This window comes from Aotus nancymaae, unplaced genomic scaffold (genome assembly GCF_030222135.1).
Source record: "Aotus nancymaae isolate 86718 unplaced genomic scaffold, 86718_ANA_hifiasm-v0.15.2.pri h1tg000155l, whole genome shotgun sequence".
In the NCBI taxonomy this organism is placed as follows: domain Eukaryota; kingdom Metazoa; phylum Chordata; class Mammalia; order Primates; family Aotidae; genus Aotus; species Aotus nancymaae.
The window spans coordinates 6,733,352-6,760,873 of NW_026988570.1; the positions used below are offsets into that span (position 1 = coordinate 6,733,352).

Sequence of the window (27,522 nt, forward strand, 5' to 3'; positions counted from 1 at the left end):
TCCTAAAGAATGACATGTTTTACATCCGGCAAGTGCTGATCGAAGCCCAGCCCAGCCATCTTGCCTGCCCATCTTGGCGAGGGGAAGCTCCCGAGATGTCTCCCAACAAAAGCTTCTGGCCTTTCTTCATCTGCTCCTGAGTTTGTGAAGCTCTAAAGAGTAACAGGCCAACGACCAGCTGTGGTGGCCTCTGCCACACTCAGCAACGAGGGTGGGAGCTGCAGAGGAAGGCGAACGCCCCACAGGAGTCTCTGGAACACGCGAGTCTGGTCCTTGGAGGGTTACCTGGGAGGGTGCTGCTGTTGGGAAGCCGAGCTTGCAAGTAGTGTTCCAGAGCTTGCTACCACAGTGGGGTCTGCGAAGAGCAGCAGCGTCGTCTCTGGGAACTGGCAGAAATGCAGAAACTTGGCACCTGTTGAGCCGGAGTTGGCCTCTGTGAAGGGGCCCTAGGTCGTTCAGTGCACACTGAAATAGAAACTCTTTCAGAGCAGGTCTTTGTACAGAGCCCAGTACATGGTAGGTGCTCAGTCCATTTTGTTTTCTGAATGGTGCTTCTGTGAAGTCATGGGGCGCCTTCTTGTTAAACTGTGAGCACTTGCCCTCCTGCTTGCCCCCTCGGCTTCCTGGATTTCCACCAAAATGTGGATTTAGGGACCCGTTCCCTCCTTCAGATCACACTCCTAAGCCCCATGGCTCGGTGCTGAGGTTGCTCTATCTCCACTCTGGGTCAGGGCAGGGGCCCAAGGGGCACAGCTCCTTTGCGCTGTTTTTCTTGTGAAGCTGGGCCCCTCCCACACCACTGCTCTTCCTTTCATGTTACAGCTGTTGTCCTCCCTCGTGACTGGCTTGCCAATCCTTTAAAAAAAGTCCCCTTGGCATTCAGTTTAAAGTCTCATCAATCAGACCCAGGGATTTGGGGTAACTGTACTCTGGCACCGTCCTGGACCCAGCGCTAAAACCCCTGGGCTGGTTGCACTTCCCCAGCAGAGACAGGAGACTCGTGGCTCCAGGAGCTATGGGGAGAGAGCCTTCTCTATTCAACCCAGCCCCACCCCCGGACGCAGCCACAAGGCTATGGTGTGCTCTAAGCCAAGAGCCCATACATAGAACTGTTTAAAGGATGGATGGAAGAAACTCTTCAGTTCTTCTTACCTTTCTAGACAATACTGTGGTTGGAAAGAGGTTGTGGAAGAAAATCACATCTAACCTAAGAAAGCTGGGGAGACAAAGTGTTGGAAGGGGCTTTACTGAACCAGGAGGCAGCCACTCGAGGTCACAGAGGCCATAGAGTGGTGAGTGAGGCCCCCTGTGGGGTGATGAGCCCTGGCTCAACCTTTATTGTCCCATGGACAAGACTACACTGCCCGCCTGAGGTAATTCCCCACCCCATCCAGTTCCATGTTCCCAGGAGCATCAGGCTAGGGGGTGGCCCCTGCAGAGGGGCCCCAGAACAGGGCAGACCCTGGGATGGGCACACACCTCCCCAGGTACCAGAAGCAGTCCTCATGATGAATAAAGTCACCAAGACATTTAAAATATTGATGCTATCATTTTGTTTTCATTTTGTGTGGAAGTTGAAAATGTGTTCTCTTTGCATTAAAAAAATGGGTAAAGTGTAAGTATTGGGTGCATTGGTTATGTGTGTGCACATCTATATAGGAGGGGGACATCCACCTGATAAACAAACGAGCTGACCCTACACGCCGATGGAGCCACTGGAGTCCTTTTCTTTCTAGATGGCACCTCGATGGGAAGGGGTGCATCCTCAGGCTGAATCCACATGGGAGGCCAGAGCCGTCTGGTTTCTCTGCAGCATGGAAGCCTGTGCGTGAGACAAGTCTGCACCAAACATGGGCCCACAAGGACGTGTGCGGCCAATGAGGGGCCTTCTGATTGGGATGGCACCAGTGCCAGATCCAGGCCCCGCTTTGTGATGTGGCTAATTGGAGCTTGATGGGAAGACAATGACAACTTCTCCAGATGGTGAGTTTTGCCCCAGGATCAAGTCACAGATCTGTAACAGTACCTTGGACTCTGTGGGCCGAAGTGTGCACTACTTGCACTCCTGTGTGAGTCTGACAAGCCCAGTCCCCAGCGGTGGGTGGAAAATGGCCCCTCAGTCTCAGGCGTGTAGAGATGCATCTGCGTGTTGAGGCCCTCTGGGATAGTCCACTCTGGACTTTCGGAATGAAGACTGCAGAAGGCAAAGCTCCTTAGCGCAGAAGCAGAGACGAGTCAACAGGATACAGCCTAACTGCTCCTCTTCCCAGGAGGCCCCTCGGCAGCGGCTTGCCTGCCTGGCTGGGGCAGGGATGCTGGGGACGTGGAAGCTTTGGATGAAGCATCGAGGACTTTCGTCTTAGAGGCAGGAGCTCTCACTTCTCCCGCTGTCTCTTGAAGCTGCCTATCTTGGTGGAAGCTTTTTGCCTTCACTTTCAGCACCTGCCTTGGGCTGGGGTTGCTAAGGCATGAGGGATGCATGCTGCCTCCCCAACACTGTGAAGGGGGTGCAGTGAAGTCAGTTGTGAGCAGCCTCTTGGGGACATGTGCTGGTGGCTGTGCAGTGCTTAGTGACCCGCGGCACTGCCGAGGGACTAGGCACCATGCTGCTGGCTGCATGGCCCCTGATGGGAATAGGGAGCCTGGAAATCCACACTGACATTTAGATCAGGGCCCCATCTCTTCTGGACATGCATACAACAACCTGTTGGTGCTTGGATTTCCTGATTTTGAAAACAGAATTTTCAGTACCAACTCAACAGAGTCCCAGGGAGACTAAGTGAAACACTCCAGGCCTGTTCCTTTGGGGAGAAGGGAATCATTTGAGCCCAGCCTCCAGCATTATTGCTGCCATGATTGCTGTGTAATGATGTCCCAAGTGCAGGTGCATGGCAGGTGTGTTTAGAAAGTGCTCCAATGCCAGTGGGTGAGATGAATGGAGGGCCGCGCTCACTGTGTGCTGCTGCTCTGTCTTTCTCTAGACCCTGTGAAGTGGGCAGAGAACACTGGGGTCGAAGAAGGAAGTTGGTTCCCAGGTATTTGGAGAGCCCGATGGAGGGCTGTGGGAGGGGACAGGCACTGGTTTGTTCTCTGAGTAGCACTTAGGAGGAAGCAAATGAATACGGCCATAAAATAGAGCAAAACAGCTGAGCCTGGTTGGAGGAAACATTTCAAAGGAAATAATCCTGGATTTAGATCACACATGTTGGAGCCCAGAGTGAGGTTTTTCATAACCTCCCTCTGAAAGGCAGGTATTTGTAGTGGAAATGCTGACAGCCATGGGCCTGGGCCGAGTTGAAGGCAGCTGAAGGCAGCTGGAACCTGCAGCCACCCTGCTCCTGTGATCTGCTTGTCCTGCCCAGAGCAGCCCTGTGATGGAGCAACCCTTTCTCATGCCACTTAAACTCAGCAGGGCTTCTGGGTTTTTTGGTTTTGTTTTTTTAACTCATCAAGGTGCTACCAGCTGTAAATGCTAGTTCTGTAGCTGAGTGAGACCTGGTGTTTCCCTTTACTGATTCACAGCATTGAAGGGAATCTCCTAGACTAGGCTGTGTCAGACTCGACTCCTGGTGGGTGTGGGGGACGGGCCCTTCCTGGCACCTGCTGGCCTCTCATGCAAGGGCTTAGCCTGTATCTTATATGCCAAGTGTACACCGTGGCTGTGGCTCTGCACCCCCCCGCCGGCTGTGGCCCGCACTTCCACAGTGACTCATATGGACCTTCACTTGCCTGCTGTGGTCTTCCCACTTGTATGGATTTCACTGACTCACTGCCTCTCTCCTCTTCCCTTCTGAATCCTGTAAGTCCTTACCAACCACTGCTGAGTTCCGTTTTTCCCGTGAAGGCTTCGAACTGCCCCCCAGTGGCCTGCCTGCAGTTTCTGGAAAGACCTTCGGCCACTGGCCTAGGTGCCACTGTGGTGCCCTACAGCACAGAACCCAGTCGTGCTTGCTGCAGAGACTTTGTGCACTCCAAACCCAAAACAGTACCCTGGAAGACAGAATGTGCCAGCTCTGCACACAGCCACCCCACCCTGCTCAGTTTCTGCTTGGTGAGGAGAAAACTCAAAGAGATGGCTCCCGCTTCCTCCTGCCCTGAGCTCTGTGCTTCTCCAGGGAGGTCTGCCCAGAGGGCAGCTGGCATTTACTCAGTTTCTTCTGCTACTTCTGAAAAGGTGAGGGAGAAAGAGTGGAAGCTCACAGGCATTTACCCAGCCTGATGGCATTTGTTTAACCTAGCTTGTAGCAATCCTCCCATGCTGATTCTGGCATCCTATTTTCTTCCCAGCCATCTCTGTGTACACAGTAAAGAGTTCCCTCTGCTTTATTCTTTCAAATCACTGCCAGTTCCCCCTATAGGTTTGCACTTAGGCTGAGCCAAGTACAGCCTAAGAAGGAAGGGGCTCCACTGGGCACCTGAGTGGGAAACTTCCTCCAGGTATAGGGTCAGGGGACACTGTCATTCACAGATGGTGAATTGACCTAATCTCTGCCCCGCCAGACCCCGCAACAGCCCAGGGAGCCTCTTCTCACAGCTGGTACATCCCCAGACTGCGTAATTCACAGACCTTGCTCCAGTGGGTGTGCCCAGGCTACCCCTCCCAGCCCCTCCAGGCAATGCTACAGCCCTGAGAAGAAGAATGTGGCTTGGCCGGCCAGGAGGGTTTATTCCCTGGTTGCTCATGGATTTGAACCTTCATGCCACCTTTCCTGATAAGCACCACCCAGGATCAGACTTTCGTCAAACTCTTCCCTGCAAAAAATAGCTGCTATTTTGTAGAACAAGCGGGAGATGTGGGAAAGAGTCATGTCCTGAGACCTCACTGAATCACTCAAGGTGACAGATTATTGACACCTCCTGGGACAAACTCAGGCCAGCTTCTGGGGCTTGACAGCCTGAGTGGAAGCAGTTACTGAAAAGAGCTTCCATGGTTCATGCTGACCAGAGCAGACTCCCCTGCCACGGCCGGTCACCAAACATTAGAAAGTGCATTCCGGTCACATGCCTCAAAATCTCCTCCAGAAACCCACAGTGCTCAAGGCAGGCTGGGAACCTGCTGTCGTGGAGCCTGCAGGGCCAGCCCACATCTTCTGAGGCGGGGCTTCCTTCCCCTCTTGCCTCTAGTCCCTCACTGTCTGCAGGGCTGCACCTCGCTCCCCAGAAATGGCCAGCAGTTGAAAGATTGGGGTGACAAGGTAGTGGCCCACGGAAAATTCTCTCCTCTCTATGAGCGTGCACTCTCCGTCATGGCTCCTGGGGTTTTTGAGCTGCCTAGAAAGCTTTTCAATAAAACCTATGCTGCCCACCAGCCTCTGCTGTGTTTTTCCTGCAGTCTGACCGATTTGAGCACGTTGCCAGTTTGTGAATGGGAAGGTGGCCTGGAGAGTGCAGAGGGCTGGTGTGCCATGTGACCATGATTTCATGAAGCCTCCCCTCTCCCCTTTCTCACTCAGCTCAACGACTCCGCCAAGCAGCTCATTGAGATGGACAAGCCGTGCCCAGCTGCTGCGTCTGGCTGCAATGCCTCCCTGCCCTCTGACTCCGGCGCTGTGGCCAGCATGGCCCCAAGTCCCACTTTAAGCAGTGCGGGGGCGGTCAGTGCCTTTCAGCGGCGTGTGGATGGCAAGAAGAACACCAAAAAACGCCACTCCTTCACCGCGCTCAGTGTGACGCACAGATCCTCCCAGGCTGCCAGCCACAGGCATTCCATGGAAATTAGCGCTCCAGTGTTGATCAGCTCCAGCGATCCGCGAGCCGCAGCCAGGATTGGAGATGTTGCTCATCTGTCATGCACTGCTCCCACCCAGGTAACATCCCGCAGTCCAGGGCAGGCATCCCTGGGTTCTCTGGGTTCTATCCTCAGCTCCGTGATCAGCGGCCCCTGTTCCTCAACTAGCATCGAGGCCACCCCAGAACTGCCCTTTGGGGTTGAGCAGGGTTTGCCCCTTTCTGCCTGGCATTGGGGACCTCCCTGATGCATGGAGAATGGTGAGTGTGCCCTCCTCGGTTCAGAAGATGGCCTAGTGGTGTGTGAGCTGGTTCTCAGCGGTCCAGGGAATGTCTGAGTTACACTCGCCCACCTTGTGAGAAGGTTCTTCCCATCTCAGTTGGCTTTTGAATGTCTGATTATGTCCTGGAAGAGTCTTGGCTTAGTGCTAGCACATTTTTAGCATCTCTGCAATTTTGCTATTTCTCTTTCAGGAGAAAGAAAGAGCCAGAGCTCAGAACCAGAACAAACTACATTGTTGAGTACTTCTTTTGTTACTATTGTTTCTGCAGATACTTTCTATTTCTAGACTCCATTTCCGCTAGTTTCTTTGTAAATCGAAGTAACCAAAGCAAAACATTTAAAGGCTGGGCACAGTGACTCATGCCTATAATCCCGGTGCTTTGGGAGGCCAAGGCAGGAGGACTGCTTGAGGCCAAGAGTTCAGGACCAGCTTGGGCAAGACCCCATCTCTACAAGCAACCAATCAGTCAATCAATAATTAAAAAATTTTAAAATAACTAATATTTAGTAAGTAATTGTCTGTAGCTCTGACAAGACCCCTCACAGTGGCATGCACAGGGCAGGAGTTAGGCAAGTTTCCTTTACATGAATGCAGAGGCTGCAGCAGGAGGTGGAAGGGGCTCTCTGAGTGCTGGCAGGGCAGCCCTCCACACTTCATATTCCATCGAGTCCTTCTGGCTGCCCTGAACATGCCTCAGAGCAAGGGCACTGGTCTGTGGGGAAACCAGGGGCAGACACCAGAAAGCAACTGGCTGGGAAGAACTGTCTTGTTCAAAGTTACAATGAACTCAGACAACTTTACACAGAGAATTGTCTTAAAAATTGCTGAGCTTCTGGAGAAAGGCCATTTGATCTAGATGTGCCACCATATCAGCCTAGAAATGCCCCTGACACACACATACATGCACAAACTACATGTACACTTGAGCACATGCACACCCACCTGTGTGTACTCCCATGCACATGTGCACTCACACATACACATGGCACGCACATATACCCACACACCTACATGCACCTGCATACATACACTGCCGTCTACATGCTCACCTACACATATACACATGCACACACATATGCATACACATATACACCTGTGCACACATGCACTTACATGCACCCCTCCATGCACACCCACACATATACATGTGCACATACATACATATGTGTGCATTGTGCATTTACACACCCCTCCAGGTGCACACTTGCACATATACATGCACATACAAATATGTATACACATATACACCTGTGTACACACGCACACACATGAATTTATGCATCCCTTCTACTACACACTCACACATACACATGTGCACACAGTAGACATTTATATGTGCATACACACTTGCACACACATGTGCACACACACACAAATGCTAGCTCTCATCGGCAGCTGAGGCTGAGGTCTGAATTGGTGCTATAGTGTCTGGAGCTGTAACCGTGGCAGTCATCTGCCCCCATGGTTACCCTACTGCCTGGAAGCTCCCATAGCCTGTGCCTGGGAGCCATATTCCCCCAAAGAACAGTCATTGGGGCTGGTGGTGCCTTTTCTGTAAGGGGAAAAGTACAATCTTGGTCCCAACCCTAACTCCACTCTTGACCTTGGGCTAAAGTCTTCGTGAGCACCTCCTGTTTGTAAGTTCCTGGGAGGGGCATGGTGACTCAGTGGTGGGCCAGCATGACTGTGCTTCCCACGTGTGTGCACATCTCAGGGGTAAAGTCACAAGCAGTGGCTCTTGGAATGGTCTTACTTGTTCTTTGCTCAAACATCCTGGACAGAGGGCAGGGTTGTCATGGTGGTACTAAGACTCAGGGAAGCTCACCCCGTTTGTCACCAATAACAAGATGTGATAACTCTGGCCCAGAGCTGGGGTCCCTACTTGGCAACCTGAGCAGCCGCTGGTGATATGAACAGTTGAAATTTGTGTTCTGAAACAAATTTGGCTCAAAGGGAAGTTGTAGCAGGTTTGAGGGGTGCCCCTAAGAAAAGGAATGAGGAGCAGTGGCCTGGCCCTTGCGTACCACTGGGTAGGTCTTTTGTCTCCTTCCTCCTGGAAGAGCAAAGGCCACTCTCACTGCAGTCAAGGACTCCCATCAACCAGAGGGAGGGGCCTTCTTCCTGATCACCAGTCAGAGGTGGCCCTGGAATCGCCAGGCCAGTGCCCACCCTCACAAGTGTCTGGCCTCTGTGTCCAGTAATTTGTGGGTAATATGTCCAAAGCTGCCCTTAGTGTTCCCTGGAGTTCTGAAAAAGGAGCCCAGGAGGGCCCATGGACTTTGCAAAGCTGCTGCTGCGTCCCAAGAGGGCCAGGAGCATCTTCTCCACCACTTTCCTGCAGGCCCCTGAGATGTGGGCTCAGCATACGCAGGTACAGGATCTGGTTTCCTCTCCTTCCCTCATCCTCACCTGCACCAGCCCCTCCTGCTGCCATGGAGTCTGTGTTAAAACAAACAGAGGGAACCTTTCTAAGCCCACTGCAGTCTGATGTCTACTGGGGCAGGAAGGGAACAGATATTTCTATTAATTTGTGTACTACCTGGCTCCACAAGGACTGGAATTAGGGATTGGTGAGACTAGAATCCTGGGATCCATTTTCCAGCAGTTCAACTTGAAGCGAAAGTCACGGCCAGGCTATCAACTTTAGTTTGGGTCACTTCAAAGGGCAAGAGGTCAAATAAAGCAGTTGCTGCCTGTCTCCCTGTTCTGATGTAATCGAGCTCCCAGGAGATAGAAGGGGCGCCTGGTGTAGGTGTGAGCTGTGCGTGCTGCCCCTGCAGGCTCCAGTGTGCTGCTGTGGTCTGGATGTGCCCAGAGACCAAGCCTTCCCGGTCTGCCCCTGCTCTGCACTGCCTTCCTGGTTCCTACCACCTTGCTGGCCATGTGCATCTGACTGGGAAGTGCCTGACCCGAGGACTGGCCCACAGCAGCCAAGGCGAGCCAGACTCAGGTCCCGCTGTGGCCACAGTGCTGCAGGGATACTCTTCCCTACCATGTTGGCCACGCCTGGGGAGAGGGAGCCCAGGCCCAGGATTCTGTGGTTAGTGGGTGGCACTTCAGCTTTGATCGTTGGTCTGGAGAAGTTCAGCATTGCCGTGTGTATGCACTCATCACAGATGGAGGCAGTGCCATCGTGGGAAATGCGGAGTGGGCAGAGCAGGAAGGCCTGCAGCCCCAGGCTCCTTGGTGCCCATAGCATGGGGCAGTGCTGACCCTAGCAAGGGCCACTGTAGCAGCCAGTCCCCTGCTCCCACAGTCCCCTCGGGACCCAGCGTTTCCATTCAGGCTGTGATAAAGAACATCTTGACTGACCAGATGGGGACTGAGGCTGTAGGGGAAGACAGGCTGGTGAAGTGGATGAGGCTGGTCATCTGGACCAGGACTTCTGGGCCATAAGAAACAAAAGATTACAGATCGTGGGGTGTGTGTCCCAGTACGTTTACTTTTGAGGTGAGCGTGGTATGGTCCCTGACAGTTATTGAATCCCTCATTGAACATTTCGCTGGGTTCTGTAGAAAGGTGCAAACAGCAGGCATCTGCTCTGGAAAAGTAGCTGGCTGGAGTGGAGACGGGCCGCTTCTTTGGGCACGGTGCTGTCCAACGCATTGACTGCAGTTGATCCACAGTCAGGGAGGTGAGTGGGATGTGGATGAGGAATCCCCTCTGCTGGCTGAATTAAGGGGCTCTCCCTGTAATAGACTGGGTTTTGCTCTTTCTCTGGTGTTGTCTTAAAATAGAAAGGAAGCATGGGGCTGTGGTTTCTATAGAAATGAGTCTGAAGCACAGAGGACACCTCCCTGCTTCTCAGAGGGCCTGAGCACCATACAGCCTGGGGGCACAGCCTGAGAGCCCTGTGCCGGCTGAGGCTGGCCTCCTCCCTGTGGCTGTCAGGGGCTGCATCTGTGCTTTGCCCGTCCCGTCTCTCCTTCGGCTTCCTCTGCTGTTTCATCTCCTCTGTCCTGGCCTGCATCACTTCTCAGCTTCCCTGGCTGCATGGTCCACCTCGCTGCACGGGGAGCCAGTTGTTCATTATTTTCTCTTTGGAGATGAGGAAACCGAGGCCCCCGCAGTGGTGGTGATGTCTCGGGGCTGTGTTTCCATGCCAGCCCTTGCTACCCTTCCAGGGTCCGGCTCTAGCTGTCAGGAGTGCTGTCAGGACGCAGATATCACTTAACTTTCCAGTTTGCTCTGTAAAATGCACAGGGCTGACCTCAGGCCAAAGGAGACATGCAAGAGAATGCCAGCGGGTCCCTGCGGTGCTCCTTAAAGTACCTCTGCTTTGCTTTTCTTTTAGGCTGAGGCCAGGCTTCGTGCAGCACAGGACAGGGCGCTGGGGTGGAGGTGGGGCTCCCTCTCTCTAGCTGTGTCACCTCAGGAGAGTTGCTGAACCTCTTGGAGCCCTGCAGTTGAGAGCCAGCCTCCAGAGGCAGATGGCCAGGTTGAGCACTCATCCTTGTACCTGCAACCTTGGGAAAGCTGCCTGACCTCTTCCAGAGACTCCGCTTCCTGTCTATTAAATGGAGCCAAGCTGTGGCTCCACTCATGGTTGCTGTGAGGGTGGAGCAAGGGGGTGCAGGCTGCTCTCCTTGGTGGGTGTGCCTTGAGTGTTGGCTGTGGTGGCTCTTTCTGCTGCTCAGGGAGTCAGAGAATGAATCACCAGCCCAAGACGCCAGGCTCCCGGCACATCTCTACTCACTGCTCTCTGCTCCAAGAGCCCATCTTTGGCTTGGTGCTGTGCTGGGTCCTGGAGGCTTTTGAAAGCTGTTGGTGGGGAAGGAGTGGGTATGGCCAAAACCAATGCTGGACGGGAAGGAGGGGAAGAAGTGAAGGAAGGAGAAGAAAAGTGTCAGAGACCCTGATACCCACACAGCCTGAAATACCCACTGTCCAGCTCTTTGCAGGAAAGGGCTTTAGGTTGAGGCTTTGTTGATGAGGATGCTGAAAAGGCAGGGCTGTGATAAGAAACAGAAGAGAGAGCTCGAGGCCTGGCCGGAAGGAAGGTGCAGTCAGAACAGGCTGACCCTGGGCTCCAAGTAGCCATGTGGGAACTGCTACAGGCTGAAGACTGAGAGTCTCAGCGGCCACTCTGCAGGGGCAGGGACAGGGAAAGGGACAGGGACAGGGGACAGAAGGTTCGGGGAGTGGGGCCTAGATGGAAGCTTTCTGCCTAGAAGGACAGAAAGGTTCATTTCTCATCATAGATACCTAGAGCAGGGGCAGCAAACTCTCTAAAGGAAACAGCCAGATAATTAATAATCTAGACTTTGCAGCCAGGCCTAGGCCTGCCACTAGTCAAGGTGGCCGAGGAGCTGCTGGGACTGACGGCTGGGCCCCTTCTGGCAGCTGCCACAGGGACACAGGGGCTGTGCAGATGTGGTGCAGCCCAGGCTGGCGGCCAAGCAGAGCTGACCCTTCTCCCACTGCATGCCCCCTCAGCACCTCTGCAGAAGGTCTCATTCTCATTGACCTGCTGCTTCCTCGTTCCCCTGGATATCCTTGACTCTCTGCAGTCTGATCTTGCCCATCACCCCTGCTGCTGAAACTGACCCAGCCACAGTTGCCAATGCCCTGTCCAGCATCTTCCTTCTTTGTCTGCCTTCTCGACCTCTTGGCAGCACCTGACACTGTGGACAGCAGCCCTTCCTGAGCCCGTCCACTTTGATCTGTGACTCTTCTCTCCAGTGGAATCCTGTCCCGGTCCCTTCCACCGGACCCTCTTTCTAGCCCCTACATCTATACAAATGCCAATGCCCCCTGCCTTCTCTTCCTATCCTGGGCACACTCACCCGTGAGGGCTCGCCCTCTCCTGAACCCCAGCCAACGTGCCTATAATCTGCCTGCCGGCAGCTCTCCCAAACTACAGATTCTCTTCTCCAACTACCTGCTGGCTTCCTGGAGAGATGCCGCGACTTCAGCGTTGTGCCAGGAGCAACCGTGACACCCCTGTTTCTCCAATCCCGCTTCCCCTTCTGTACTCCATCTGTTCCTCAAGGAGTCACCACTGTCCTTAGGTGCCCTGAACTAACACCCTATGTCTTCCCCAGTACTGACTCCCTGCCCCTGAGTTCCCTCCTGAGTTCCTTGTAAGGTTCTGCGGAGCCTTCAGACTGGCCATTGGTTGCTTGTCCAGCTCCCAGCAGCACTGTCCACTCCCATGTGCCTGTGTGGATCTGCTGCCTGCGCCCCACGCTGCTGTAGCCCCGGCCCATAATCTCTTCCTACCTTACCCTTTTGCTGCCCCCAGCATAGCATTCTACCCGCGAGGCAACACACAGACACATGCCTGTGCAGAAGGCTCCTGCTCACCCTTCCTGGCCACCTGACATGTTCACCTCCCTTCGGCAGCTTTCTGTGGCCCCATCATCATTCCACCACCAAATCAACTCCCCCACTCTCTATTTGCCTGCACACTTCCCATGTGCCCATGATGGAACATTATTTGTGTGTATGGTCCTCCCCGCTTCCTCCCTGGGCTTCTAGGTCCTTCAAGGCAGGAGCTGGGTGCCACTGGCTCACAGGTGGGGCTCACACACACTAGCTTCCTTCTCGGGTGGGCCACAAGACAGCACCAGCAGCACTGTTCACTGGACAGTCTTGCATATAAAACAGCGTGGCACTTGAGGGGTTGTGTGGCCTTCCCCAACCCACATGGGCCTGGCTACACATCGATGGCTGGGGAGAGGACACAGCTGTGGGGCTGTGGCTGAAGGTGTCCAGGACATGTGGCTGGCTGAGCCTCAGATGGCCCATCCTGCTCCTGTTTGCACCCCTAGGGATTCTTCCCCTGACACTGGGAGAGGCCAGAGGCTCAGTTGGTGCTTTGGGCATAACGGAGTTATCACTCACATGTCAGCGCTTTGCTGGGGGAGGGAAGATAATCAGAAGAGAGGAAAAGAGGCCATTCAGGCCAACTCCACTATGACACATTTGCTTTTGAGGCTATTGGATCAAATTGGAAAATGATCGCCTACGTTTTAGAAAAATTTCCTTTTAAATCAAGTACAAAATCAAGCAAGTGCCTGAGGACCCTCGATGGGCCGTCAGCTCTGGAGTGCATGGGCCTGTCACTGAGAGTGGTCACGTCATGTAATAAGGAGCCCACGCTCTCGGAGGCGCCAAGTGCGGATGCTTGCTTCTCACTCGCACTGTGAGGCAGAAGAGGGCTCAGCTCCACCATCCTTACCCGGGACACCAGCAAATGCCCACAGGCTAAGTCCAGCCACTGCCTGTTTTGGTAAATGAAAGCTTCGCTGGAACAAGGCCACACATGCCCATTTGTATATCATCCGCAGCTGTTTTTAGGCCATAACAGAGATATGGAGGAGTTGTGACAGAGATCGTAAGACCCACACATCCTGAAATGTTCATTACTGAGCCCATTACAGAAAATGCCTGCGGACTCCCAGTGTAGAATGTCTCCAGGACTATGGCAGGGGCAGAAATGAGGCAGCCAGTTCAGAGGCTTCTACTCACGTGAGTGAGTAGAGTAGAAACCTCTACTCACTCACATTTCAGTGGTTGAAGCCAGTCCTACAGCCCCGCCCTGTTGAGGGGGTGGTCACTTGGAGTCCAGCAGGGCCTTGAGGGGGAGAACCTTCCCCAGGCGCCACTTCCCTGCAGCCCGGCAAGTTTGCATTTCTGAGCTCAGAAGTTGGGAAGCTTCAAAGGAAGAGCTGACAACTTTCTAAAGTAAGGCCAGTGTGTCTCTGAGGGTTGTGCTTGCACTGCCATGTGGCACCCACTAATACTGCCCGTCAGTGTCCTGCCTCTGGGCAGGGACTCTTGTTGGCTCCAGAGCGTGGTTAGATGCAGGCTGACTCACCGACCAGCCAGGACCAGCACCTTCATCGGCCCCTGCCAGCTTTTCCGCTCTGGAGAGCACCATGGCTTACAAATGACTTCCGAATAAGCAATGCTTGACGATTAGGAAAATGCCCTTTAAAATCAATGGAAGTGGAAATGTTTGAAATTCAGCAAGGAGAACATCAAAAGAGAACATTTCTCAAGTGTCTTCGTGCCTGAGAAGTAAATGAGGAGAGTTCCTTCTGGAAGCTTCTGGGCATCTTTAAAATGCATCACCACCTGCTGTTTGTCTCCCAAACAGCTCCCTGTGTTGGCTGGGTCTTATCTCTGCCACAGGACAGACAGACGGATGCTTCAAGCAGGAGGAAGTGCTGGGGAAAAGCTGAAGGAACTGAAGCAGGACCTTGCTGCCCCAGGCCTGGTGGCCCCCAGACTTACTGCTTATAGGCTGTGCAGCCTCCGGCTCCGGCTCCAGCTCTCACCTGCAGAGCACGAGCTGCCTGCATAGTGGAGCACCTGGGCTTATTTTTAGCATTTTCAGAAAGTTAAGAATTTAATTACATGCCTTACAAAGAGGCAAAACAAAAAGTACCAAGTGAACCTGGGATGAATTTAAAAAAAGAAAAAATCTTATTGTGGAATCTTATACAAGAAAACTTTCTTCTATAAATCTGGAAATAGCTGTACCTCCATGACTTACCAAACCTGGCCTTTTAGTGGGGACAGAGGACACCGTGGCTGCCTGTGACCCGGCATCCTGATGATTTTTGTTGATTGCAAAGCTTGCCAATCACAGTGCAGGGTGCTGGCAGCATTTCTCTTGCTGCTATGATAAGCTAGGAACCAGATCCACGCCTTTCTGCTGTGCCTCCAGGCCATCTTTGGGCAGAGTCCGGGAAGATCCTTGGGTCTCCTTGGCATTTGGAAAGCATCCGGGAGCTCTGGGTAGGTACTTGCTGGCTGGCAGCACAGGAGAACCACTCCCTTGTCCTGGCAGCTCCCAAGTTGAAGCCACATCCTGCAGGGACACAGAGGGTTTTTCATGAACGCTCACCTGTAGGCCCCACGGGGCCCACCAGGAGACTAGCACACACAGTCCATGCCTCAGAGGGTGGAAAGGAGGAAGGGCCTCACAGCACAGGTAAAGCAGGAGGAAACCAGGCCGCAGAGGTTGCTGTCCTCAGGGCTGTAATGCAAAGGCCTTTGATGGCCCTGGACAGGAGGACTGTGAGGAGCTAAGAACCTTCCCCACTCCGATCTTGTGACTGCCTCGCCCTCCCTCTGCCAGAGCTCATCTGCCCTCCTGTTTCAGGCTAAGCTGCCTACCTCCCCACAGGCATTATCTGGATGCAGTGTGGGGTTGCGGGGTGAGGAAAATGGGGTCTCACATGCCCTCGTGCCCAGACCGGGTTTGCTCTCAGGACCTCGTCCCCCCATTGCTGTCCCCTCAAGCAACCCGTGAGCTTCGCTGTGGCAGAAGGTGCTTTCCCTCTCTGTACAGGCAGTGCCTGGCGTGCAGCCTGCACAGGCACTCTCGGACAGAAAGACAGATAGATAGACACTGAATTCGAGTTAAACAAAAGGATTTTTCAAAGCCCACCCCTCCTGCAGCCATTGCCTACAAAGTTGACACTTTCTATTTGAAGGCAGAATAGAGGCACAGTTGGATGTAGATGAATGTTGTGCCTTTTGTGCAAAGCTGGACAGAGAAGCCTCTGGCCTGATGGGTGCGCATAGGGAGGAAGATCCACGGCCTTCCTACCATCAGAGGTACCAGGCGAGCAACAGCTGTGAGGAAGGCAATGAGCGGAGGCCATCCACGGCTCTTCAGTGGTGGAAGAAAGTCTCCAGGGCAAGACAGAACGGTTCTTAGCTGAGGCTTGGGAAGCCCTAGGTAGGTGAGAAAAGGGTCCTGTAACTTCCTTAACAGACCTCCCCTTTCTCGTTGGTGTTTTGAGATTTTCATTCCCCAAACTGGAGTCGTGTTGTAGATGCTGTCCTCCTGTATTCCACTTTTTTGATCCATTCTCTTTAGTAATATTTTGGGGATTTCTTGTTAAGCTTTTGGTCACAGCTTTCACTTTTTGGTTCCAATTACTGGCCCAGTAAGACAAGGGCAGAAAGGGGAGGAGGCTTATCTTCTCATCCTAGATACCTAGAGCAGGAACAGCAAACTTTCTAAAGGAAACAGCCAGATGGTAAATAATCTAGACTTTGCAGCCAGGTGGTGTCTGCCGCAGTGACTCAGCTCCGCCCTGCAGGGTCAGAGCAGCTGGAGACAGCCCTGAATGGTGAGTGTGGCTGGCTGCCAATAAAACTTTATTCACAAAAGCAGAACGCTGGGCCAGATCCAACCTGTGGGTGAGAATTAAATATCCAGCAGTAAATTTGGAACTCCTGCTGGGGCAGGTAGCCTGTGGGCAGCAGTGGAGGGGATTTTTGTCCTCCATCTTCAGTGGCAAGCAAGCAGTTCCCCTTACCAGCTGAGAACAGTGGAAGTTCCGTAGGCAGAAGGCATGGCCACTGCCTCTCCCAGGACAGACCCCGCCTGCCCCTGCCTCCCCTCCGCTGGGGCTCCCCGGCCTCTGACCTCCCTGAGAGGGAGATCAAGAGGCACATGGATACTCTGGCCATATAAACTGCATGCTGTTCTTTGCAGAACCAAACAGAAGAATCAGGCCATAAATGTTTTATTCTGGAGTTTTCTTTGGGAAGCAAGTTCATGAGGGTCTGATTTACACCCCGTGTAATGGAGTGGTAGTGAGTGATGAATAATGCATGCCTATTTCATCACTCCTTGGGGTGATGATAGTATTTTCTGGACTCACATTAAAAATTAAAATGAGGAGATGTTTCTTCTCGGGGTCTTTATCTGTTCCATAGTGTCAAAGAAAGAGACTCAGAGCCTCCGTACAGCCTACCAACCCCCAGAACCTCTTTTTTCCCTTTTAGTAATCCCAACAGGAAACTAATATGGCCTGGTTCCCAGCCACTGCTTAGGGGCCCCATTAAAATGCAGCAGAGGAGCCTCTAGTGTCTGGTTACAACCTGGCAGTTTAGAATCAGGGAACCGCAGCCACAGCACTACAGCCAGAGCTGACACCAGGCTTCCAACCAGGGCAGGCTGGAATTTGATGAAGCACATCGCTATCACAAATGACAGCCCAATCCTTACTGACTAGCAGCTCCAGGGCTGTGTGCCATTCACCTGTGCAGCCTCTGTGATAGGGAGAGAGATGCAGGAGCAGAGGAGCTTGCCTGGCTTCAGGGCACTGCACAGTCAGGCTGAGCTCCAGCCCCAACCTTGGTGTAGAGGACCCCCGCAGTTCCGAGCACCCAGGAGGCAGCATCAGCGCGCACACTGTCACTTTACTGTTTGCTCATGCTAAGTTCCATCAGATGAGGCCGTCCTCTCCTGCCTGTATCCCTGTCAGCCAACCCTGCACTACTGGGCTCAGGTGAAATGCTCACAGGTTGTGTCGTTGAGCATCTGCCCGAGGGAGGGATTTCTGGAGTGTTGCTCTGTAGGGTCAGTGAGTCAGAGAAATGGTCACTGCATGGTCGGCCAGCTCCTTCCAAACATATGTGTCCACTTGCCCAGGTTGAATCCTGGCAGATATCCATTATGGAGTCATTAAAAAGACCATGGTGCAAACCTACTTTAAGATAATCAAAGCCCTTTCCTGGGCATGGGCTACTGGGCACGGCTTCATGGCAGACAGGGCTGCACTTAGCTTTGAAGTTGGAGCAGAGATTTCCATCGGATGCTCTTGGAGATAGGACGAACATCTGTCTGAGGGCTGTGTCCCCAATTATTTTTACTGAAAGGCACCCGGAGCTCCTTCTCTTTTCTTATTTTTATCACTGGCTGACTCCCTCACTCCTGCCAAGTCTTTACTAATCCCTTAAGGCCTAGAATCATTAAAATTAAGCCATTAAAAATCAAAGCAGCATCAGAGAGGTGGCTTGTGGTTAGGAAGAAGCCAGGCCTGCATCCAGGGCCAAGCCCCATGGTTGGAGCTGGAGGCAAGGAGCCCTCAAGTCCCCAGTGTCACAGTCAGCAACTCTCAACCTCGTTACGAATACTTCGGGAGAGAGGAGCCATTGGTTGGGGGCTGAAAGCGCATCCAGGCAGTGCTGCAGCTCAGGCTTTGCAGGATGCTGGTCATGTGGAAGCCGGTGCCTTTACAAAGGAGTTCCTGACCACAGTCATTTAAAGGAGAGGCTCCTATCCCTGCATTAGTTCCTGCCAGGGTTAGCAGTGGCTGCTCATCTCTGCCCCTGTCAGCAGGCCCCGTGTTCTTGGGAGTCACATTCTGCACAGCTGGGCCTATGACCCACAGTAGCCCACTGCTGAGCCTGTCAGTGGGAAGACCCCTGAGCCCTGCCCACCTTGGCCACAGCAAATTGCTGCTCATTTGCATCCATAGCAACAGAGACCAGATTCAGAGGACGGACTGACCCCATCAGCATCAGGAAGCCACAACCAAAGTGCCACGCACTTCTTTGTACTTTTAGTTTTTGTATCCCTGAGGGCAGAGTCCAGCCTGGCGTTGCTCCCAGCCTGGCATTGCCTCCTACACAGCATGACGTCCCTTGACATCCCTCGCTCCGGGCACCACACCACACATCCATGCTAGGAGGGCCGGCCACACAGGAGCCACGCTCAGCCCAGTGTCAGTTGTAGACATTCTTCGTCTTGACCTTTGGGGAAAAGCATTTCCACACATCTGACCTCTCTCTCTGCTGCTCTTTCCAGCTGTAAGTAATAGCTGGCTGTCAAATCCCACATATTTGCTTGGAGCGTTTGCTGTATCAAGTGTCAGCTGAAGGCCAGGATTCCAGTGAAGCCGCCAGAGTGTCTCCCTCCTGCTGTCTTCAGGGACAGCCTGTGTCAGGGTGGCCTAGGCCCCAGACCCCTGAATGGGCCCTGTGCCAGCTCCCACTGTCCATGCCCCAGGTGCCTTGGCTGAGCCCTCCCACACCTCCTGACACCCAGCCATGTGGGGTGCTTTACACTGGACTCACCCAGGGGAGTCGGTGGATGCTGGCACAGATGGGATGGTGAGCCTTCGACCGCCGTGGTGCATGATGGGTGTGTTCCGCACAGTGTGAACTCTCAGCCCCGCCTTCTGCCTCTGCCCAGCACACAAAACACAGTCTCCTTGGTCTCCCCTGGCCAAACACATTGGCCCCTCCCATTGGAATATGGCTTGAGCAGCTCTAGGACATTGGGAGGCAGAGATCCAAGTGCAGGGGCAAGCTCCAGGCAGGCCGCCCTCCCGGTGTGGCCCCACCGTGGCTCTGAACAGGACAGCAGGCATGGTAACAAAAGCATGACCGTGGGACTAGTGTGAGCCAGTCATCTTAGATGCCCACTGTTCCCCTGCTGCAGAGCACAGTGCCCGGCACCTGGGCACATGGAACAGCCGGCCCAGCCCCAGCTGATGCTGCAGGGTCACCCCTGCCCTTCATCAGCTCCCAGCATCCCCTGACAAAGATGGCACATGGGGGTTTGAGGAAGACACAGGCTCACTATCAGCCAGACCTCAAATGCTAACTCTGTTACTCTTCTCATATCACTGTGGAAATGTTTCAGGAAACAATTGTCACTTGGTATTAAAGTGATGTAAAATTTGAACATGTAGATTAAAAAATAATAAAATTGTCCCAAAAGGCAGCACCCCAAAGGAGCAAAGTTCTGGTCTGTTATGTAAGTTTCCTGACTTTTTTACCACGAAAATACACGCACCACTGACAGAAATTAGATAAGCCTTCATATGCCTGGCTCTCACTTCGATTTCCACTCCGCATACCCTACAGAGCCCTACAGGCCTGTCAGCAGCGAGGCGTTCTGTGTCCTCCTCAGCCTGCCAACCCCACACCATGGGACATTTTAGCTTGCTTCAGGAGTGCAGGTTTCTCATATCATCAACAGTGCTCCTATGAAGTCCTCACCTGTACCTCCATTCTGACTTGTCTGATTATTATTGTTATTATTATTATTATTATTTTGAGATGGAGTCTGTGTTGCCCAGGCTGGAGTGCAGTGGCATGATCTCGGCTCATTGCAATCTTTGCCTCCCAGGTTCAAATGATTCTCCTGCCTCAGCCGCCTGAGTAACTGGGATTATAGGTGCCCGCTACCATGCCCTGTAAATTTTTGTATTTTTAGTAGAGACGAGGTTTCACCATGTTGGCCAGGCTGGCTTCGAACTCCTGACCTCAAGTGAGCTGCCTGACTTGGCCTCCCAAAGTACTAGGATTACAGGTGTGAGCCACCACTGCTGGTCTGTCTGATTATTTTAGGATTCATTCTTAATAGAAAACTGCTGGGGCTACAGTCTGTCTCTGTCTCTTTACCTCTGTCTCTCTCTCTCTCTCTCTGTCTCTCTCTGTCTCTCTCTGTGTCTTTCTGTCCCTCTCTCTCCCCCTCTAAAATGGAGAACAGCTTTGGCTACAAGCCCAAATCACCAGGACTTGGGCTGACTGTGTGAGAATTTCTCTGGCCCCACATTCCCCTCCTTTCTCTGTGCACTGGAGCAGCACCCCTGCCCCCACCAGCCCTCCACACAGCATAGGCATGTCATGAGGGCCTGCCTTGCAGGACCTGAGTTCACAGGCTTCTCTGTTACTAACAATGGCAGATCGGGACAGAAACCAGGGGTCTGTGGGTCCACTGGCCAAGCCAGGAGTGAGGGCTTTCCTTGTAGGGAGCACACTGGAGTCCTCTGGGTCCCAAGAGTGGGATCAAGAGGTGTAATTCCCCCAGTGGTCCGGCGGGGATGGTCATCCGCCCCAGGAAGTACCTGCGCATGCCAGCACTCCCAAGACTGGTGGGTCCTTCTAGGTCCTCGGCCTCCTTGGCCATTCCACAGCATGCAGCTCAAAGGACAATGACATTCCCTCTGAAGCACCATCTCCCCCAGGCTGTGGGCCTCCTTCTGTTTCTTGGGCTGTCCCATCTCAGCCCTCTTCAGGGCCCTCTTCTGGGTGGTGTCCCGAAGACAGGGCCAGGGCGTCCTCCCTCCTCACTGTCTCCCAGGCCACTGCATCCTCTACCTCATTGGCTTCAGGACGATGATTGTGAGCCTTTGTTGAGGGCCTATTCTGTGGACTTATGAATGATCTCATTTTGTACTCCAACTCTCTAGACGATGCAAGTCACCACAACCCCATTTTCTCATGTTTTGGGGTCTCTGTCCTCCATTGCTTGATTTCCATAGTCTTGGGAACCACTGAATCAGGCTTCATCTGGTTTTTCAGTTTTTTCAGGCAGAAGGGTAAACCCAGCCCCTGTTACCATCATGGTCAGAGCAGAAGTCCATGACCCTCAATGGACCCAATAAGAGATCGGAGGCTCATAGATGCTGTCTCGGCTACGGTCACATGCACTGGTCACACACCTGGGAGCTAAGGGCTTTGTCACGTGGCTGCATTGCCTCATAGGTGAGCTATATGCTCATGACCCCAGATCTGCTGCCCAGGCCAGTCCCCTCTGAACCCCTAGTTGGTGTCATCAACTGCCTCCTCTTCCACACTGAGACAGCTCCAGGCACACTAAACACTGCATGTCCAGCACTGAGCCCATGGCCTCTCTGGTTTCTTCTCCTGTCTCTCCAACAGCGTCTCCATCTGGCCAAGGCTGGAAACTCAGGCCAGGCTCCTCCCTCAGTGTCCTTCGGAGCTAGCCTTGTTTGTGGAGAAGGGAATGATGGCCCCCAAACATGTGCTGATCCCGGAACCTGAGAATGTGTCACCTCACATGGCAAACAGGAAAAGACCCTGAGATGGGGATGCTTCTTGATCACCTGGGCCAGCACAGTCACAGAGGCGCTCCCAAGAGGGAGGTGGAGGCCAGAGTCAGGGCTCAGGGAAAGGGATGCGGTGATGGAAGCAGAGGCGAGAGAGAGGAAGACACTGCACCATTGGTCTTGAAATGGAGGGGGCCAAGGAATGTGGGAAGCCTCTAGAAGCTGCAAAGGCAGGGAATGGAGTCTCTTCCAGACTCCCAGAGGGAAGACAGCCCTGCCACACCTTGATTTTAGGACATCTGACTTCAAGACCTTCTGTGTGAATGTAAGCCCCTGAATCTGTGGCTGTTTCACAGCTGTAAGGAACTAACACCACGGTGTGGTGCTAAGCACATGGCCTCTGCACAGGCTGCCTGACTTCCTAATACCCATCTGCAGGCTTGTGCAGGTTGAAAGCATTGTTCCAGGGGAAGTGCTCAGAGCTGGGCCCAGCCATGGTAGGCTCTGCACAGGGCAGGTGCAACGGTCATGGGTGCTACTGTTGCAGCGGCTGTTCCTGCTAACAGCCCCCTGAGCGCGTCCAGACCCGCTCCTGGCTCCTTTGCCATTTGCCGGTGCAGGCTGGGCTCCCTCGCACTTCCTGATGGGTTTCCTGCAAAGCTGTGGGTCCTGGCCTGTGGCTGCCTTCTCCCTGCCTATCTTCCAGGGACTCCAGGCCCTCAGAGTGAAGAGCAGAACACTCTCAGGAGGCCCCGCACAGCCTGTCCTCATCCCATGGGGACATTCCCCCGTTCTGCCTCCAAACCCTCACTTCACCTGGCCTCCCGCCTTAGCTGGCCTGGGCTCCTCTAGGCCCACCACCCACCCTCACCACCTCCCTGCTGTGCCTTAAATATCCCCTACGAAACTCATGTTGAAATTTAATCGCCCATGGGGCAGCACTGAGAGGTGGGACCTTTAAAAGGCAATTAGGTCATGAGGGCAATGCTGAATAATCACTCATGGATTCCTGGATTCACAGGAGCGGGGCTGGTGGCTTTCTAAGAAGTGGAAGTGGGCCGGGCACGGTGGCTCAGGCCTGTAATCCCAGCACTTTGGGAGGCCGAGGCGGGTGGATCTTGAGGTCAAGAGATCGAGACCATCCTGGTCAACATGGTGAAACCCCGTCTCTACTAAAAATACAAAAAATTAGCCGGACATGGTGGCGCATGCCTGTAATCCCAGCTACTCAGGAGGCTGAGGCAGGAGAATTGCCTGAACCTAGGAGGCGGAGGTTGTGGTGAGCCAAGATCGTGCCATTGCACTCCAGCCTGGGTAACAAGAGTGAAACTCCGTCTCAAAAAAAAAAAAAAAAAAGAAGCGGAAGCAGGACCTGAGCTAGCATGCTCAGCCCCCTCACCATGCAATGCTCTGCAGAATCCCCACCAGCAAGAAGGCTGTCACGAGAAGTGCCCATGTGACATTGCACTTCTCAGCCTCCAGAGCTATAAGAAATAAATTCCTTTTTGTCATGAATTACCCAGTTTTAGGTATTCTGTTGTGAGCAACAATAAACAGACTAAGACATTCCCTAACAAGCCTGCCTCAGGCCTTCTGAAGCCCTCTCTACCCATGCCCAGACCAGGCACGGTACCTTTGTAAGGGGCCTATGCATGCTGAACTTCCTGGGGCTGTTGCATGCTTAGAATTACATGTCCAGGCTGGGCACAGTGGCTCATGCCTGTAATCTCAGCACTTTGGAAGGCTGAGGAGGGTGGATCACCTCAGGTCAGGAGTTCAAAACTAGCCTGGCCAATATGGTGAAAGCTCATCTTTACTAAACATACAAAATATCTCAGTTCACTGCAACCTCCGCCTCTTGGGTTCAAGCAGTTCTCCTGCCTCAGTTTCCTCAGTAGCTGGGATTATAGGCATATGCCATCACACCTGGCTAATTTTTGTAGTTTTAGTAGAGATGGGGTTTCACCATATTGGCCAAGCTGGTCTCGAACTCCTGACCTTATGATCCGCCCATCTTGGACTCCCAAAGTGCTGGGATTACAGGTGTGAGCCACCATGCCAGAGGTTGCATCACTGCATTCCAGCCTGGGTAACAGAGCAAAAGTCTGTCTCAAAAAAAAAAAAAAAAAATTAGCCAGGCATGGTAGTGCACACCTGTAGTCCCAGCTACTGAGGAGGCTGAGGCAGGAGAATCACTTGAGCCCAGAAGTGGTGGTTGCAGTGAGTTAAGATCGTGCCACTGTACTCCCGCCTGGGTGACAGAGTGAGACTTCATTTAAAAAAAAAAAAAAGAAGTCTGTGTCCAGTGCTTGAGCCACTTGGATTGCAAGCCTCACACAGTCACAGGCCATGCTGTTCACCATGGAGGCCCAGGGCCAGTTCTGACTGCCAGGTCATTGACTCTCAGTGTGTCGAGCCTGTTGTCCCTGTGCTGGAACCTCTATTTGAATGGGCAAGTGAATGACCCTAAAGTCCTGCCCACACCTCTCTTCAGTGACCACAGGAGACCTGTGGACACTGGAGAAAGCAGCACAGGACACCCTCTCCTCTGTGCAGGTGGCTGGGACAGGGAGGGCCTGGTAGAGAATAAGGTGGCTGCTTCTCCTTTTCCCTCTGGAAAGGGTGTCTCTGCCCTCCGACTCACCCTCCAGCCCCAACCTGCACCTCCGTGAATGGTGATCCATGACCCGGGCCAGCTCTGGTGAGTTCTCTTAAAGGAAAGTGATCCTGGCATTATTGGGGACACCTCCTGGTCCCCATCTGCCTTCATGGAGAGGGCAGGTGTCCCAAGCAGACAGAGGACCCTGGAATCCATCCGTGGGAAGGAATGCATCCTTCCAGCCCTGTTCTCCTGGCGCTCATCCTTTCCTGCTTCTGCATGTGCCTGAGGGGCAAGATCCGAGAGGGGCTGCCCTCTGGACACCCGGCTATCTCAGGAGCCTTTGAAAATCAAAGGTTTCTCTCAGCGTCTGCATTGCAATAGAAGTCATTCGAGACTTGGAGTTATCCTAGAGACACGAGGGAAACTGCATCTCTCGGTTGCACCTGCTCATTCTGCCTGGTGCACTGGATTTAAACAGGAGGAAGAAATGGTTTCTGACTTTGTAGATGCTGCCCGTGTAGCATGGTTTCGGGCTCTCCTCATGATCACTAGTCGGAAAGAGCTGTGACCACCCAGGGAAAGGCAGGTAGGTGGCCAGCAGCATGCAGAGGTTATCAGCTAAGCAAGGCCAGACCTGGTCAGTGAGTGATGAGAAAGCTAAGAAGCTTCTTGCTCCTAATCTAAGAAGATAGCATGAGGCCAGTCTGGGTGCAGGGCAGGCTGCCTGCCTGGGGCGCCTTCCCCGTGGCTCTCCCTCCCATCTGTGTGGTCTCTGCTTCTAGTGCCTTTTGCTCACCTGAGGATGCACACTGGGGACATATGCACCTTCCCCAGACAGAGCCAGGCAGCCCCCCACACTCCCCAAACCTGCCTTCTGCAGAGGTACCCACAGCCTGGCCCAGTCCTCTGCTCCAATTTCTGCCAGGATCCTTATCCTGCCCCTCATCAGGCCTACATGTGATCCTCCAGGCTTCTTGACGGCACCTCTGATGGGGTGTCTGGGGCTGCCAGACCAGTACCACAAACTAGGTGGCTGAAAGCAACAGAAGGTTGTTCTCTCTCTGCTCTGGGGGCTAGAAGCCCCAAGTCAAGGTATGGGCAGGTTTGGTTCCTCCTGAGACTGAAGGGAGTCTGTTCTGGGGCTCGCTCCTGCTTCTGGTGGCTGTCGGCATCCTTAGCACTCCTTGGCTTGTGGTCACATCATTCCTGTCTCTGCTCCCTTCTCGCATGGACTTCCTTCCCCTCCATGTCCCTGTCCTCCTTCCCTATCTCGTAAGGATACTCATCGCTGGATTTGAGGCCCACTATAATCAAGGATGATCTTTTATCAGGATCCTTACCTCATATCTGCAAAGACCCCTATTCCAAATAACACCACAAGCACTGGGTCCAAGGCTAGGACTCAGAGAGATCTTTGAGAGGGACACAGGTCACCCCTCTGCCATCGAATGCCTCTGAACAGGAAGACAGGACCCTGTGCTAGGGAAGGCCGGGGCAGGGCAAGCAAGCTGGGTGGTATGGGGACCTGGGGGCAGCACTGCCCTACACAGCCTTGGGCTAAGGATTCTCCATGTAGGAATTCCCTTGGCAAGACCATGGTGCCACCAAGATCCCTCGCTTGGCCCCCTACTGTCCCCGGAGAGCACAGCGCACCCCTGATGCTAACCTTTCCTCAGGTCATCTCCTCGCTTAAGAAACCCTTGAAGCTTGGAGCACTTTGGGGTCTTGCGGGCAGGGGGGCACCCTATAACTCCCGGTCCCCTTGGCCTGCTGCTCTGTCTGCTGTCGTGGGACCAGTTTTCTTTAGGGATTAATCTCCAGTTCCTGGGGATGCTTTTTTAAAATAAGCTGTTTCATAGCATGAAAGGATTCAGGTGGTTTTTTTTTTTTTTTTAACAAACACAATAATAATTGAACGTCTAAGAATAAAGCCAGATCTGGGACATAGCCTCCCCCCGTGTTGACTGTAGTGCGATGCTGACCAGCCCAGATGCAGGCTGGAGGAGGCTCCCTGAGCTGCTGGGAAGGGGTTCTTGAAAACCACCTTGGGGCAAGGGTCCTGGGCCGCCAGGCTACTCCCATGTTTGGAGAACCATTTTGACAACCAGGCAGGCACGGCACTTTGGAGGCCGAACAGCCAGGCAGCTGGGGAAGCACAGGCACGTGTGGATGCAGCCTCACCTTGCGTTTGTTTGCCTCGGATGGAGCCTCTGTCTCCTCACCCCTGTCTCCTCTTGTCTGTTTGCAGGATGCCTCCTCCTCGGCGGGATCCACCCCCACGGCTGTTCCTCGGGCTGCCTCGGTGTCTGGAGAGCAGGGCACACCTCCCAAGGTCCAGCTGCCCCTCAACGTGTGAGCTGCGCTTTGTGTCTGTCGGGGTCCCGCACTTGCAGCCCTCCCTCCTGCCTGGGCTGGCCTGTCCACATGTGGTTTCTGCAGGGTTTTCCCATGTGTTACTAGCTGGCCAGTGTTGTTATATACATCTAGTAACACCGCTGAAAGGAGAGTGTGGGAGACAAAAGTCTAGCAGGTCCTTCTGATGTCATTGTTCCTAGGACATGTCTTCTAAGCAGGGAGGATATTCAGAGTATTCATAATACAGGTCCCGGTTAACAGGAGAGGAGCCAGTCATAGAGTGGAGATGGCCCTCCATAGCATGGAAAGCCCTGAGATGGGGGCGAGGGGGGAAGGGAGAGGCAGGAGGGAAGCAGGTGTGCAGAGCAGCGGGTGGTGTTGGGAGCTTGGGCAGCCACTAGTCACCAACTGCTTGGAAGTGGTTCAGTGTTCCAGCCACCGTCCCAGGGCCACACCAGTGCATGCCAGCTGCGTCTCATCCCCAAATATAACCAGATGAATCAGTGCTAGGAAGTGAGATGCTTATCTTGTTTAGAAAATCTGCCCAGTTAAATTACAGCTCTTAACAGATACATGCAGTTTTTAAATTCCCCATTTAAATCGTGTTCTGAAGAATTAGACTCCCTTTTGCTCTTGTGTTCGGCAGAGCTCCATCACTTGAATGACTGTGTTAAGGTGAAGTTTGTGAACTTGGCAAACAATACGACAAATACAGAAAGTTCTCTTGATCCACGGTAGGTCAGAGGGACACTCAGATCCTGTGTTGTTGCAGAACAGGATGTATTTCAAGCAAAACAGTCCTTTGAAGAGCAACTTGCCAAGCTTCAAAAGGTCTCCTAAAAGTAGCTCAGCTGCTGTCACATACTCACCCACCTCTAAGTCCGGTGGAAATGCCAGCCTTTAGCCAGTGGTGGGCAGGAAAGCTGCCAACATCCTCTCACTGTAATTAACCAATTTAATGAAAGGAATTTGCAATGTACCTATTTTTTTACCTAGC

General features: G+C 53.2%; 1 protein-coding gene across 1 annotated transcript in view; it reads left to right on the forward strand.

The window, feature by feature from the left end:
- Positions 1–27,522, forward strand: part of SH3RF3 (SH3 domain containing ring finger 3) — a 367,719-nt gene that overhangs the window by 255,649 nt on the left and 84,548 nt on the right. Inside the window, exons 4-5 of the mRNA XM_012440715.2 lie at positions 5,454–5,807; positions 26,419–26,522. Of these exons, the coding sequence (XP_012296138.2) occupies positions 5,454–5,807; positions 26,419–26,522 (458 nt within the window). The remainder of the gene's footprint in view (positions 1–5,453; positions 5,808–26,418; positions 26,523–27,522) is intronic.